The sequence below is a fragment of the Mercenaria mercenaria genome, chromosome 19 (genome assembly GCF_021730395.1).
Source record: "Mercenaria mercenaria strain notata chromosome 19, MADL_Memer_1, whole genome shotgun sequence".
NCBI classification, from domain to species: Eukaryota; Metazoa; Mollusca; class Bivalvia; order Venerida; family Veneridae; genus Mercenaria; species Mercenaria mercenaria.
Window position 1 is genome coordinate 18109415 of NC_069379.1, and position 15218 is coordinate 18124632.

The 15218-nt window shown below is 32.3% G+C and overlaps 1 protein-coding gene across 2 annotated transcripts in view; it reads right to left on the reverse strand.

Moving 5' to 3' along the window:
• LOC128551233 (uncharacterized) overlaps positions 1 to 15218 on the reverse strand; it is a 26053-nt gene continuing 10835 nt past the window's right edge. The window contains exons 3-12 of one of the 2 annotated variants that reach the window (XM_053531935.1): positions 12290 to 12331; positions 10344 to 10386; positions 9551 to 10049; positions 8971 to 9126; positions 8406 to 8573; positions 7895 to 7978; positions 6637 to 7164; positions 6087 to 6232; positions 5488 to 5599; positions 1 to 4750 (exon numbers count right to left, since the gene is read on the reverse strand). In XM_053531935.1, the coding sequence (XP_053387910.1) occupies positions 4649 to 4750; positions 5488 to 5599; positions 6087 to 6232; positions 6637 to 7164; positions 7895 to 7978; positions 8406 to 8573; positions 8971 to 9126; positions 9551 to 10049; positions 10344 to 10357 (1809 nt within the window). In that variant the 5' untranslated portion in view covers positions 10358 to 10386; positions 12290 to 12331 and the 3' untranslated portion in view covers positions 1 to 4648. Of the gene's footprint in view, positions 4751 to 5487; positions 5600 to 6086; positions 6233 to 6636; positions 7165 to 7894; positions 7979 to 8405; positions 8574 to 8970; positions 9127 to 9550; positions 10050 to 10343; positions 10387 to 12289; positions 13242 to 15218 lie in introns of those variants that run through there. The other variant, XM_053531936.1, reaches the window with a different exon arrangement.

The following is a 15218-nucleotide window of genomic DNA, read 5'->3' on the forward strand; positions in this document are numbered from 1 at the left end:
CTAGATGTATGCAATAAAATATACCCTGTTCAAGTGATAATGTATGATTAACTTTAATGTAAATATATTTGAAGGAAAACACATTAAACAATAAACTCAGAAATAAGCAAATGAAAACACATGCATGTTTTTCTCTCTCTCTCTCTCCCTCTCTCTCTCTCTCTCTCTCTCTCTCTCTCTCTCTTTTGTAAAAATGCCTCTACTTTAAAATGAAAATTTATCTAAATAACTCAGAAAAAGGCATGAACACTAGTGAGTGTTATGTTTTCGTTCTGTTGTGTGTGATGTTAGCCACTTACGTTGTATGTAGTAATTTTTTTTAAAAAGTTTCAGCTGAAAAAATGTTTTGATGAGAATGAGCATTCTGTATATTATATTATATCAGAAATTTTCTCGGGAAAAAAATAACATACTTTTTGGAATTTACGCAAAAACTTGTATCAGTCATGTCATATTACACGTACAGAAGTAAAAAGTTAAAGAATTTTTTCAATAAAATTAAAATGCCAAACAAAATGTCTGGTAGCAAATAATAGTTCCAGTATGGTTTCAGGACTTGGTCAAATAATTTCGTTAATCTATAAGACAAAATGTTTAAGCCCTTTACGCATAACAGGTACTCAATCAACCGCCAAGAATTTGGTCTTGTTGATAAATTCACGAACAAAACATGTGGTACACAACTACATATGTTGAATAACAATCAAATATAATGATTCATAACCCTAAAATACTTTTTGAGAAACTTTTGATGCATCATTTTAAGCCCTTCATGCATGTGTTTGACTGTCACGGAACAAAACTCTGGTCAAATTTAGTGAAGTCCAAAACATATCCTTAATTGTCACATGCTATATAATGATCCTTTTATATTTCTTGACTCTAAGTCAAATACTTTGTGAGATATGTGAGACACAAACAATTAAGCCTTTGATGCAAATTTTAATCAAGTCAAAATCCATGACATTGGTCTACCTGAATGAAATCCAAAACAGAATCCTAGGTCAACAACTTCCAATGCTGAATAATAATATGATATTTTGGGACATTAGCTTAGCTTTTAAAATATGCATGATACAAACTCGGATGAAAAGATGTATAGACATACGATGCTAAATATAGTTTTTGGTGGGTTGAGAAAAGAGAGGGAGTGGGTGACGAGGTGCTGGACGCGGACAACTCACTAATTTTAAGATAGTCCATCATCATTTAACGCCAGCTTACTACAGAGAAACCGAATAAATGTAACTAGTATCTGTCTTTCAAGTGTTTTATTTTTTTTATGAAACATTGCGCTGTATATTTCGAGAATCTTAAAACCACTGACAATACAGATAAATGTCGAAAGTAGTATAACATTCTTGTAACACGTTGTGTTTTCAATTACGAAGGAAACACTTTCAATAATAGGATAGGGAGATTTACCAAACAGAAGTCAATGTTGTTGCTGCCAGTTTACGAGTAACAACGACACCATATGACGACTTTTACAGCTTTTATGACACCGAGGACCGCATCGAGAATTGGTTCAAGCATGGTTACGAATCTGGCTCGAGCCACCAGCTGGATGGTTTTCTAATATAGAAAGAGTTATAGAGATTTTTACGCAAAAAGTAAGGTTTTGAACTCACCCACCCACGCGAACTCCAGAATAAAGTCAAATTATTGACAACGTACAGAAAAGATTGAAAATGTAGAAATTATTCAATCATACATGTATCAGATTTAAGTCTGACATATGGTATTCCTTTTCACCATATTCACACACACCAAGCGTTCGATGAAAACTATTTTAAAGTTCAATTAATTTTATTCGTAAAAACATATTAGATAGCTGTCTTAATGGGGAAAATACATGATTAAATGGCTAGAAAAAAATCTTTTAATAGAGAATATTTTATGAGATGAATAAATGGTTAAAACATTTCCTTCAATATAACGCACAGATAAACTTATAAAGTCAGGGCCATAAAAGCAGGTTATCTAAACAATGCATTAAAAAAGTCGAATGTAATTTTGTCCCTTTTGTTTTATTTGACTGCTGGTAGTGATCTACTGTCGCAAAGATATATTTATCTTTAATATTTTAACGGAAACTGCCGAAGTTTTACGAAATTTTTCGGCATTATTTTCATTGGTTGACTTTTAAAAGTAGTGCGCATAATTTAATAATGACTCAATGTCATACAATGTACGTGGGAATAATATTTACTATACTTTATTCATAAAGCTAGCGTTGTAAATCCGATATGTTTATATTAGTACACCGTGCGTCATAAACTATTGTAAATTGTTTTTCAGCGTGGAGTTTAAAGTTTCTTCCGGGTTTTTAATAAAATGCAAACCCTGGGGACATACCACAGGTAGGTAAGTTTCTTTTATTGACATGTTTCTATTTCTGAATATTTTAAATAAATAGGAAAAATCAACAACAACACGTGTAGCGTTTGTTCATAGATAATTATTAACTTCCAACGTTTCGGCGTTAAGCCTTCATCAGGGAAGAATAACAAATTAAAAACAACGGACGTGACGTCGTTAAACAACGTCGCGTAAAAAGGCGGTAAAATGTATACAAAGTTTAGATCTACATTATTTAAAATGTTAAATGAATTCAAAATAACGTTTCTTTAAACGAATTTAACAAACATACCGAATAAATTGTCGGATAGTGTTTATACATAATTTCCTATACTTATTTATATAAAAAACAGAAATAGGAAAAAACAACAATATACTCGGCATTACATATCTATATATATATATATAGATCAATACAAGTAGTTAATTGGTCAATTAATATCAAATAAAACTTTAGAATTTAAACCATCTGGATAGAGCGTTTTCAGTTTATGTATCCACACTGTTTCTTTGCAGAGACGATCAATGTCATTTCTTACAACATCAATAGGCATAAAAGAAAAGTCCTTTAAGCAATGATCTCGTAAATTGAAATGTGATGCAACCACTGAGGAAGAAGTAGGGTCAGTAAAACTATTAATATCAAATCGGTGACTGTTCATGCGTTTTGATACAGGTTGCTTAGTTTGTCCCACATACTGTTTGTCACATTTTTTGCAAGTAATCAAATAAATTACACATTTAGTTTTACAGTTTACGTTATGATGTAAATTGTATGCTTGACCAGTCATTTGACTGGTAAATTCTGAACCTGTTTCGATATTAGTACAATGAGAACATCGACTACCATTACATCTCTGTGAGAGATAAAGTTTATCACTTTGCTTATTGAACTCTGAACTTATCAAATAATCTTGTAAATTTTAAGGACGTTTATAGGCAACAACAGGTTTACAATTCTCATAAACGGATTTAGTTGTAAAGCTTTTTGATAGGTTCAAAATATTCCAGTATTTATTAATAGTGTTACCAATACGTGGAAGCGCTTGATCATACACAATAGTAAAAGGAATTACACTATTTTTGTCCCCAACTTGAGTCTGTAAAGCTTCTTGCTGTCTTGCTGAGATATATTGACTACTTTTTGGAAGGCACGGTCTAACACATCATGTGGGTAACCTCTGTCAACGAAGAATTCACGAAGCTGTGATAATGAATGTTTGAACTTGTCATCATCTGATATTATACGTCTATAACGTTTTGCTTGACTATACGGAATACCGTTCTTACATTGTTTGGGATGACATGATGTATAGTCCAAGTACTGGTGGTTATTAGTTTCTTTCACATACCGTATATGTTAGTTTCGACACATAAATTCTCTCCCTTGGATATATTTACATCTAAAAATGAGAGCGACTCTTGTGAAATAGTATGCGTAAACTTTATGTCAGGATGAAAACTGTTTAACTCTCTGATGAAAAGTTGTAGTTCTTCCAAGGAATGATCCCACACCATAAAAATATCATCCAGGAAACGCAGCCAAAGTGTCGGTTGTAGATCTCGATTTCTAAGAAAGTCTTGTTCAAATTTTCCCATAAATAACGATGCGTATGTTGGTGCCATTGAGCTGCCCATCGCAGTGCCCATTTTTTGGAGATAAAAATCTTCATCAAATTTGAAATAGTTATTTTGCAGAACAAGTTTAATGAGTTTTGCGACATCGTCACTTTTCAATCTTCCATGGCAACGCTCGTCCAAAAAATATTTACATGCGTCGATTCCGTCGCTGTACGGTATGTTTGTGTATAGAGAAGAAACATCTAGTGTCACTTAATAAGTAGCCTTACTCTTGAATTTGAAACTTTTAATCTTTTCAATAAAGTCAGTTGTGTCTTTAATATAAGACGGTATATATAGAGATTTTTTTATAATCATGTAATAAAATGGTCAGTAAATATTTTTTTTTCACTGGGTTCAAAACCTGTAGTTTTTTTTTTTTAACTTTGAGTGAGCTTCCAGCTCCCAGGGACTTACGTCCATCAAACCGGAGGTTTTTTGAATTGGTCAAATCGAAGGTTTTCACAGTACCAAGGGTACTGGGTCAGCATAGGTCAGTTTGGGCCAAGGATTAGGGTCAGAATGAAGTCAAAACGCCAAAACCCTCATAATAATATACTACTTATGTTCCTTTCCGTACTTGCTTCTAATTTGATTTGTCTACTCAGATACAGTGTGTAGGACTGTTTGAAGTTATAAGCCACAGTTTTGTCATCCTCTGAATCGCCTATTTATTTTCGTACTTTTTCCCAGGTTCTAAATATAATAATGTGGAAGGGTCTAATTGCAATTTCTTCATTTCCTGTTCCAGATCCAAACTTTCCTGGACCTAAAATAAGACGACAGTGTTATATTAAAAAAAGTTCTATATCAATCACTTATGTAGTCGTGGACGCAAGATTAGACAAATTATGCATATCGTCAGAAAGAACGATTAAATGGGGGCAATACAGAGCTGACCATCAAAATTACATTATTAAGTGCTTTCGAATTTGTCGTTTGCTTTGTAAGTATGTCCACACGGTTAACACGACCGATATGAAGTCAGTTGTTTAAACATTACCACAAATATATATTCAACGGGTCTTTGTTAACTAACATCTACATGGACGTATTTGTTTATAAATCAAATATCTAAAATATAAGGTCATTGCATATCTGAACAATATAGTAAAAAAGTACATATGGTAGATGTTTCTGAAAAGTAAAATAGTTTACTTTGTGTATTTATCAAAAATTGAATATCATCAAGCGGAACACAATTGTTCATACATATTTAACCTTCTGTCATATTCGCATACATGAAATATGGCGATGAATACTTTATTTGCCCATGTCTCTTAACTTTAGTTTAATTTAAACAATTTAAACTAATTTAAACCTCATCTGAAATGTATATGTTGACACGATCACAGAGCTTCTGACCTTACGTCCTTTATGATTTCAGAATCACATTATGAGTCAGTCATAGATATATCTTAAGGTGATGACTTTTTTCTTGATTCATACGTTTTGCATAAATATATTTTAACAAACAAACTGTTTCCTTAATCTTGTCATACACACCTGGTCATCCCGGGCTTTGCCAATGCCAAGTGATTTTTGAGATCCAATATCTACATGCATTTTTATAACTTCATTTAACGTGACTTTGAATCCACCCTCGCATGACATATTCCTAAAAGAAGTATTACTTAACAAGATTACAGTCAAAAAGGATAAAAAAGTGAGCGTGCAAATGTTTATCATGATACATATCATTTTAGTAATTTTTTTGCTAAGATAAGTGAAATTAAACACGTCAGTAACTCTGACTTATTGAAAACTGACAATTAAATATTTCAAACTTGGTTCAGTACCTGGTATGTGTATTAGACTGCCTAAGTAAAGATAGCTGTCATATACAAAAACAGAGTAGTGTTGAAGCTTCATAATTTCGCATTAGGTCTGATATGTTTTTGCAGCAGCATTAAAACTTGATTCGCCAGAGTTTCTTACTTTGGACAAAATAATTGCAAAAGATACTAATATATACATTTCGTCATTCTGTTCTGTGTTTGTAGTAATTAAAACATATATATCTCAAAAATAAGTAAACCATCATGAATTGAGCAAACTTTTTCTAGCTAGACATCTTTAGTTCACAGCTCACCACATTCACGTACCATTTAGTATTAATCGGTAATAATGCCAAGTCAATATGTCTGTACCGCTTTGCAACCGCTTTAAAGTCTTTCTCATGGTAGTTTGTTATTCCAGAAGAATAGAATGTTCTCGTCGGCCCCTTTATGACCCAGCCGCAGCTGTTACACTGTAGTCAAAATGCATTTGTAACGTTATAAGTATGATAATGCCACATGCAATTCAAATAATGACAAGTACTGTACGTGGTGGTGGAAAAAGATCTGAAAGTAATTGTGAAGCGATAATTCTGTAATTCAAACGTGCGTACATGTAGTTTGAACAATGTTTAATACGATAAACATATTTTTAGTTGATCTTTATTGAATAGTACGCGTTCCACTTACATCTATAGAAGTACTGAATCGTCTTGATAGTTGGACTATAAGTTATATCTTAGATGCAGATAAGATATCTAATCTAAAGTATTTGTGATAATCTTTAGATGCTAGGTTTTACCATTAAGGACAAATCATATAGAGATTTTTGGAAGATAAAAGGTTTGATACTTAATTCAAAAATACATTTACAAACCTTTTTTCGATGTAGTGATGTACTGTTTATGTTTGCTTTAGTACAGGTAAACTTCATTGGAGTACCATGAAGATGTATCTCTCTGTCCTCCCAAACAGCAAATTCTCTAATACTGTTTTCCTTTACGCCAATGCTAATCAACCAGTCTTTCCTTTCGGTTGGTGTTAACCATTTGACGCTTGGTGATTTTTGTGTGATTTTCTTCACCGTGGTCTCAGTAAAAGAGTATAGGCAAGTACTCAAAACTACGGCATCCAACCTCAAAGCTTTGGAATCCACGGAATCCAACCGGACATTGTGCAATTCATTTCTAAATTTGATGTTTCCATGGTGATAAAACTTTCGAGGAAAATAGTTGTCTGTTTCTAGCAGTTCGGTTTCGAGCGGGTCAAAAAGAATGGATGTTCCGTCCATTTGAATAAAAATATCTTGAAAACTTCCTAGGCAGGTAACTTGTATTTCGCTTGATGTTGATTGTACAGGATTGATGTCACAGCAAAAGTTAAAGAAGTAACAATGTGCCATGAGCTATCAACAAAAGATAGAATCTGATAAAAATTGATCATTTATTTAACTTTGACATACATTTATATAAATAATCAATTCATGTATATAAGTAGCCGTTTTCTTTATGACGTACTAACTAAGGGGGCATGACACCTTGTCAAATCCTGGAGCACAGATATATATACACCAAGATCAACTTAAGTTTCGTCAAAATTTTGATTCGTTTTAACTCGTATACATCATTAACATATTTTATACCGCATAATAGTAAAATCTCTTCCTGCAACATTTACGATAAAACATTATTAGTGAAGGTCTTTTCTGAAAATAGGGGAAAAAACTCCCAAAGAATTGATTTTTGGTGAAAGTGTTATACAAGATGTATGTAACAACATATTAAAAGTATAGAGAACTGTCATGGTGCACAAATATAGAGGTGTACACGTTGATAGTTCTTACACTACAGATTTATATGCAAATACGGCTGAGTGGGGCCTTTCCTGAAACCCTTTTCAAGATTATTCGGAATTATATGTCAATAAAATTACAGTTTTAGTAGAATTTAGTAGGAAAATAAACACGTTTTATTTGCCTTTTAATTTCCAAGGTTTTTCTTTCTTTCTGGTTTTGTTATTCCGCTTATCACTAAACAAAGAAGAAGAACATGTGATAATGATTGTTACAGTCGTTGTAGTATATTGGAAATGCATAAATTTATGCAAATAAGTTATTAACTTCAACAAATACGTACTAGAAGCCTCGCTTGACAACTTTCTTTTTCAAGTTGAGCAACACTTTCTTCTGGCCTTTTGTTTTCTTCAATGAAATCATTTCCCTGAAAAAAAGGCTCATGTGCTTCATTTTCATACTAGGTATTCACTGATTTGCTATTGAAAATGTTGAATTTATCATATATTCGTATAAGAATACAGATTTTCGCAGCCTTAAGCCTGGTGAAACAGTCTCTGTAACAGATGTTTTCATACCAAGCGAAAATTCGTTCGAGTTGTACTGTCACAGAGGTTTTGTTCATTAAAATAGTGATTCAATAAAAGCTTTAAGTATGTAGTTTATTTTATTATAAATTTGAGAGAAACATTTGTAAAGTTGTCAATAAATTGGTTTCGACACTCAACAAAATTATTAAAAATACTGTCAATTTTCCAAATGAACCTGATAACAACACGGAACCAAGTTACGGTGTAACCACGTTGCCTTTATAATTAATTCATGACTTGTTTCACTATTTACTTATTACTTACTTTGACCTTCTGTAATAGATTCTCTGATGAATTCAGTAGCTCCTGCAAGGTCTCGTCTGGACGAAAAGTCATGTCTAATTTGATGGCATCCACTTTGTGCTCAAGAGTTTGTCTTGCTATTTGTTTGTATTCATACTGATACTCTGAAAGCCAATCTTTCTCTTCAATCTGTAATCAAATATCAAAAACTAAAGACTGAGTTTATTCGAAACTAATTGTTTTAAAGATGTGCGTTTCAATTCAAAGCACCTTATAAACTGTGTTTTCATTTTCTGAGTATATCTTTTATATATGAAAGAACGGTGATACCGCTAAATGATGCACATTTTATTCGCGAAATTAAAGAGTTAATAGCGATTGCATAATTATACACCTTGCTAATTTGTGAATATTTTGAAGTGCTTAATGGTACTTAAATCTATATCATATAATTTATTTCTATATGGCCTTTGTAAATTACAATATATATATGTTTAGTAGGCTAAGCACTATCTGAATGTTTTATTACCTTCATTCTGTATACTTATTTATATAAAATATGGATGATACATGTTCAAAATCGTACCTGCTGAATGTCACCAATAGCATCTTCACACATTTTAAGTCTAGACCCACAAAAGTTTGAAAGCAAATTTGACACATGTTCCAACATTATGCTTCTTTTCTCATCTGCAATGTTGTTGTCACTTGAATGAAACAATTCATCTCTGTCCTCACATATCTACAGATCCAGTTAAAGAAATCACATTATCATATAAATTGTCAATATCTTGCAATCAATAATATTTTATAACCGAATAGATATACGTCTCATGACTTCTTCATCACCTGCAAAAACAGTTTTTTTTTTCGGTTACACCTACTTCGTATTATTTTGATTTCATACAATTTTCAATATGCGTGCGAGATGTATTCATTCTTCAATGTAAACAATTACCGCCTACATTAGACAAATTGATTATAATTTCCAGTAGATCCTACATAGATTTCCAAATGAAAATATAATATTAATTTGAATAACAATTAATCTAAGCAAGATTTATTATGCGTGGTTTACCCTTGACAAAGTACCCATTGTATATCGTTTCCTCGAAGAAAACAACAACAGTTACAAAAAAACACAATAAAACGAAAACCCTACTAACAACGTTATATATTTCTTCGGAACCTTCGAAGGCGAACAGCTTGCAACTGTTCATCATTCTTGACAAGAAAAATATATCTAGTCCTTTCAGGCCAGCTTTTGTTACACCTTCGTCTTCAGCACAATACAACTTTGCAATATCCCAGTATAGTTGGTAACAAGAATCGGAAGAAGGTATACCACAGGTTTCATCATCGCTTGGTCTTTGTTCGTTTTTAGAAAGTTGTAACAACTTTTGAAGTAGCGAACCGCATAGAGCATGGCCACATTCTAGAACTGCTTCATTCTGTCTCGTCTTCAGATTATCTATCTTTCCGTATTTTAAACACTCTAAAAACGTTCCTATTTGATCTTTCTCTTCCTCTGTCATTTTTGACAAGTAACCTTTCCATTTGACTTCTACGACCTCACAGAGCGCTTTCCTTGTTTCATTGTGTGCACAGATACATTTCATCCAGTTCTGAAAACCTTTACTCTCAATACAAAGATCAGAAGCCGGGCTAAAATTAGAAAGGGTACCTGCTTTATAATTTAGGACGTCAGCTTGTAAATGATTTTTTGTGCGAAAACAATATATATATATACTCCGGAACTTAAAGAAAGCATAGTAAATGTTTCAAACTTTGTCTCAAGTTACCATGCTCACATCGAAAACTTATTACCATCTGCAACACTAAAACTGTTAAAAGCTTTTTAAACACTTGAATCTTCCCAACTGATTCGTTGATTCTATTTAAACAAATAACTTAAGTATTGACCTGAATATTTTGAAATTATATCGAATGTTTTCTCACCTACATTCTTCCATCTTTTCGCTCTTCTAACTAGTTCTTTTCACTATAAATAGAAATCGTTAATTTGGTGCAAATAGAGATAAGAAAACATCATTTCTTCACAAGGGTTAAAACTTTATCGAAAAATTATTTGTTTGCGATATTATTATCATTTACAAACAACATTGCATATATTATAGTGTTAGAGACGGAAGATATACTATCTGCAGTTTACTTCACCAAAAACGAGCACGATTATTACGAACCTCAGTTGTAAGGAACAATTTAGAAAGTCCCGATATCAGCCATTCTCTATTCTATTACTCTAGTAAAATCGAGTACAAGTACTTCGGAAAATGGGAAAATCATAAGAATTGGTTCATAACTACTTCAGGCCAAAAAAGAGCATGAAACCCACCCAAACAAATCCAATATGACCGAAAAATTCCAAAATGGCCGCCATACATGTATATACTTTTAAGAATTACCTAATGGTATCTATAATACAAATAAAAACACCTACATACATCGCTATGATAAGTTAAAATCACCTGTTTGAGTAACTTTTAAACAGTCTTTTTCAATATAAGATACTCCACAACAAAAGTGATTTGATACAATTGGCAATTAAGCAAAAGAAAACTCGGAACGCTTTTATGTGGGATAGAATTAAGTAAACAATGGTACCTGACAAATCAAGAATGCTTAAAATGACAATAGTCCTATGTAGAACACAACAATCGTAAAACATGTTGATTATCGTGTATTTGTGAATAAATTTTTATGTGTTTTACTTTGTCATTAGTTTTCACGACCCAGAATTTTGTACTGATTTTATTTAGATCTACTTAAACAAAGAGAATTGATTACAATTAGAAAAAAAAAATAATTATGTTAGTGCAATACGGCATCTAGCTGCTACTTCGTACATGACAGTAGTTTTATACTTTTATGGCATTAGCATATTATATACAGTCAGAATCCATAAGTTCTACCAAGAAAAGTGCTCTTATATCTAGTTTTCGATATTTTTGCTGAAATAAAAGATATGATAGATAAGGGCATAATAAGAGCAAAATTTTCTGAATTCAATATACAAAGAAACAACAGAGTTTATAAGTGCAATAGACCTAACTGTAACCTATGTAAACAAATAGAAGAATCTAATTCATTTAACTTTAATGGAAAAATATTTTACGTGAATGAAAACATGTCATGTGATGTGAAAAATGTAATTTATGTTATGACGTGTAATGGCTGCCAATAATATTACATAGGTCAAACCGGAGACAAATTAAGAACTAGAAGAACAATTCATTCTCAACAAATTAGAGACCCGTCGGTAAGACAATTACCTGCCAGTAGCCATATAGACTTTTGCTGTACAACAGAGCCAAAATTTACTATATTCCCATTTTATAAAATGAAAACTAACAGTTTATCAGCTAGATTAACAAAAGAAAAATACTTTATTGACTGTTTTAAACCGAAATTAAACATGCGGAACATTTCACATGATAGGGATTGATAAATAACATTAAAACGTCATTAACTCCCCTGTTTGACGTCGAAATTACGTCCCTTGTTTCCTTGACGTCAACGTCAAAACTATTGAATTAATTCCCTTTCTCTTTTTGTTATATATTTAGGCATGATGAGCCATTCACGGCGAAACTAGTTTGTGACTTTTATATTAAAATTTAAGAAAAACTAAGCGAGCGTGTGAAGTCATTTTATAATTTTACGATATATATATACACTTCGGAACTTAAAAGGCATAGTAAAGGTTTCAAACTTTGTCTCAAGTTACCATGCTCATACTGAAAACATCTAACCATCTGCAACTAAAACTGTTAAAAGCTTCTTTTTTACACTTGAATCTTCCAAACTGATTCGTTGATTCTATTTAAACAAATAACTTAATTATTGACCCGAATATAATGAGATTATATCGAATGTTTTCTTACCTGCATTCTTCCATCTTTTCGCTCTTCTAAGTAGTTATTTCACTATAAAAAGAAATCTTTAATTCGGTACAGAGATAAGAAAACATGATTTCTTCACATGGGTTAAAAATGTATAGAAAAGTTATTAGTTTGCGATATTATTATCATTTACAAACAGCATTGCATAAATTATAGTATTATTTTAAAATATGTGTTAGACACAGATAATATAGAGCACGATTATAACAAACCTCGGTTGTAAGGAACAATTTAGGAAGTTATGATTTCAGCCCTTCTTTATTCTATTACTCCAGTAAAATCGTGTAAAAGTACTTCAGAAAATAGGAAAAGCACAAAAATTGATTCCTAACTACTTAAGGGCAAAAAAAGAGCATGAAACCCACTCCAAAAGTCCAATATGGCCGAAAAATCCAAAATGGCCACCATGTATATTTTTTAAGAAATAACTAATGGTATCTGTAGTACTGATAAACACTTACATTCATCACTATAATAAGTTAAATTCACCTGTTTGAGTAAATTTCAAACATATTTTTTTATAAAAGATACTGCACTTCCAACAAAAGTGAAAAAAGTTGTCTCCCTCCGATACAATTGGCTATTAAGCAGAAGAAAAATCAGAACGATTTTATATGGGCTAGAATTAAGTAAACAATGGTAACTGACATATCAAGAATGTTTAAAAGGATACTAGTCCTATATACAACAATCGTAAAATATGTTAAATAGCGTCTGGCATGTGTTTTACTTTGTCATTAGTTTTCACGACTCAGAATTTTGTGCAGCTGCGTTCAGTTAGATCTATTTAACCAAAAAGATTTGATGATAATTAGAAAAAATATATAATTACTAGTATGTTAGTGCAATAGGGCATCTGACTGCTACTTAGTACATGACAATAGTTTTATACTTTTTTGGCATTAGCATATTATGTACAGCCAGAATCCATCAGTGTTACCAAGAAAAGTGCTCTAATATCTATGTATTTCTGGACATTTTTGCTGAAATAAAAGATATGATAGATAAGGGCATTATAAATGTGAGTACTGAAACTACAGTTTTCGACCATGAACATGGTTTATTTGCCATTTGCAAGGCAATGTCACTACCAGTTAAACAGTTAAATGTAAGAATGAAACTGTCCTGTCAAAGAAAACTACAATTCGTGATTACCAGTGAATCAAGCTTTTAAATGCATTTTCTACACCTTCCTATGAACAAATAAAAACGGTTCCTTTAATGATATTCAATCTACGGTGGCCTAATGGATAAGGCACCTGCCCTGCAATCTGGAGGTCGAAGGTTCGTGCCATGTCACAGGCGGAACTTGTTACTGAAGTTTGTTTGTTTGTTTTGGGTTTAACGCCGTTTCTCAACAGTATTTCAGTTATGTAACGGCGGACAGTGATCCTTGCCAGTTTTCCTGGATTCTGTACCAGTAGTAACCTGTTCTCCGCAAGTAACTGCCAACTTCCCCATATGAATCAAAGGTAGAGGATGAATGATTTCAGACACAATGTCTTTTATCAAAGCATCAGGGAGAACATACGCCTCTGAAAGGGCGGGCAAGCTTTTGTTACTTAAGACAGACCGGCTGGTGAGACGCTAGCTACATCTAGTTAAATAATGGCTATCGATTGCCTACGTGTCTGGTACTTGGCATTATTTCCCAAGCTACATGTTCATACATCGGTTGAATATTTATGTGAAATGTGTTATGCCAAAAGTCAAATGATAAATATAGCATACTGTCTGTCATTGGGAAACTTTGACCAGTTTCTTTGATTTCACATTATAATTCTCAGGTTTTTCTAAACTTGAGCCTAACGTCCATCAAATGTCTCCTATTATTGAGCCTTCCAATGCTCTACCAAGTAGGTCTATAGCATGCATTCCTGTATCGTCTGCCACACATCTTGAACCTACTACAAAGGTTGCCAGTTAGGTCGGGCACATGTTGGGTCCAGTATTCTGTTCCTTTCCTAAGATTCCAAGTCAAGATAAATGAGGCTGGCCAGAGGTATCTTCGATAACTCTGAAACTTTCTTGTAGTTCTTGCATCGAGCATCATTCTCATGCCAAAGTGATATATAACACAGAATATAGGTTGACCATGAAAGCAAATCTAGTATTTTTAGCCTTTAAAGATGGTCAATCACATTTAAGCAAAATTTAGTGACATTTTTTACTTTTTGTATATTCTGTTAGAGATTTATTTAAGAAACAAAAATACCCATTACTTAGAGTTAGATCCCTGTTAGAAATGTATACTTTATTGATTTTCATAAAAATTTGTAATTACTCCCCCTTAATATGAAAATATTTAAAATGCTTGGTATTTCTTTTTATTTCCATATAATTCCGAGTTTTACATTCGCATTGAATAGATATACCAAATATTTAACAATCTGAATCAAAAGGTGGGTTTTAAAATGCATGTAGCTTCTAAATTTCATTTTTTTCCCATTCTATCTTGGTTGCGCAACCAAGATAGGCAAAGGGAGGTAATAATAATTGTTCAAACTTTCTTTCTAATGAATTCAATCTATATATTTAATTGTTAATGCAATTATTTTACGAATATAATACAATATATCGGTTAGTTATACATTTTCTTAGGTAAAGTATGTTTATCACATTTATACTTATGATAAAATAACTCGATCTTGGTTGGGCAACTGCAATAGGAAAACCAATTATTAAAAATATCTACAGTGAAAACCTAACTTGTATTAAGCGCTAACTGAACATAAATGAGTGTAAATGATCAGATGTTAAAGTTTAAAACAAATCCATTACTTAGCCAAAATCTGATTATCCACCTTTAAGTTACTCTTTTTTTTGTTACACAGTTATTATAACATTAACAATAACTGTCTGATCAAAGTATTATGCAAAAATAGCGATAGTGGGTGCATAGTTATGAACG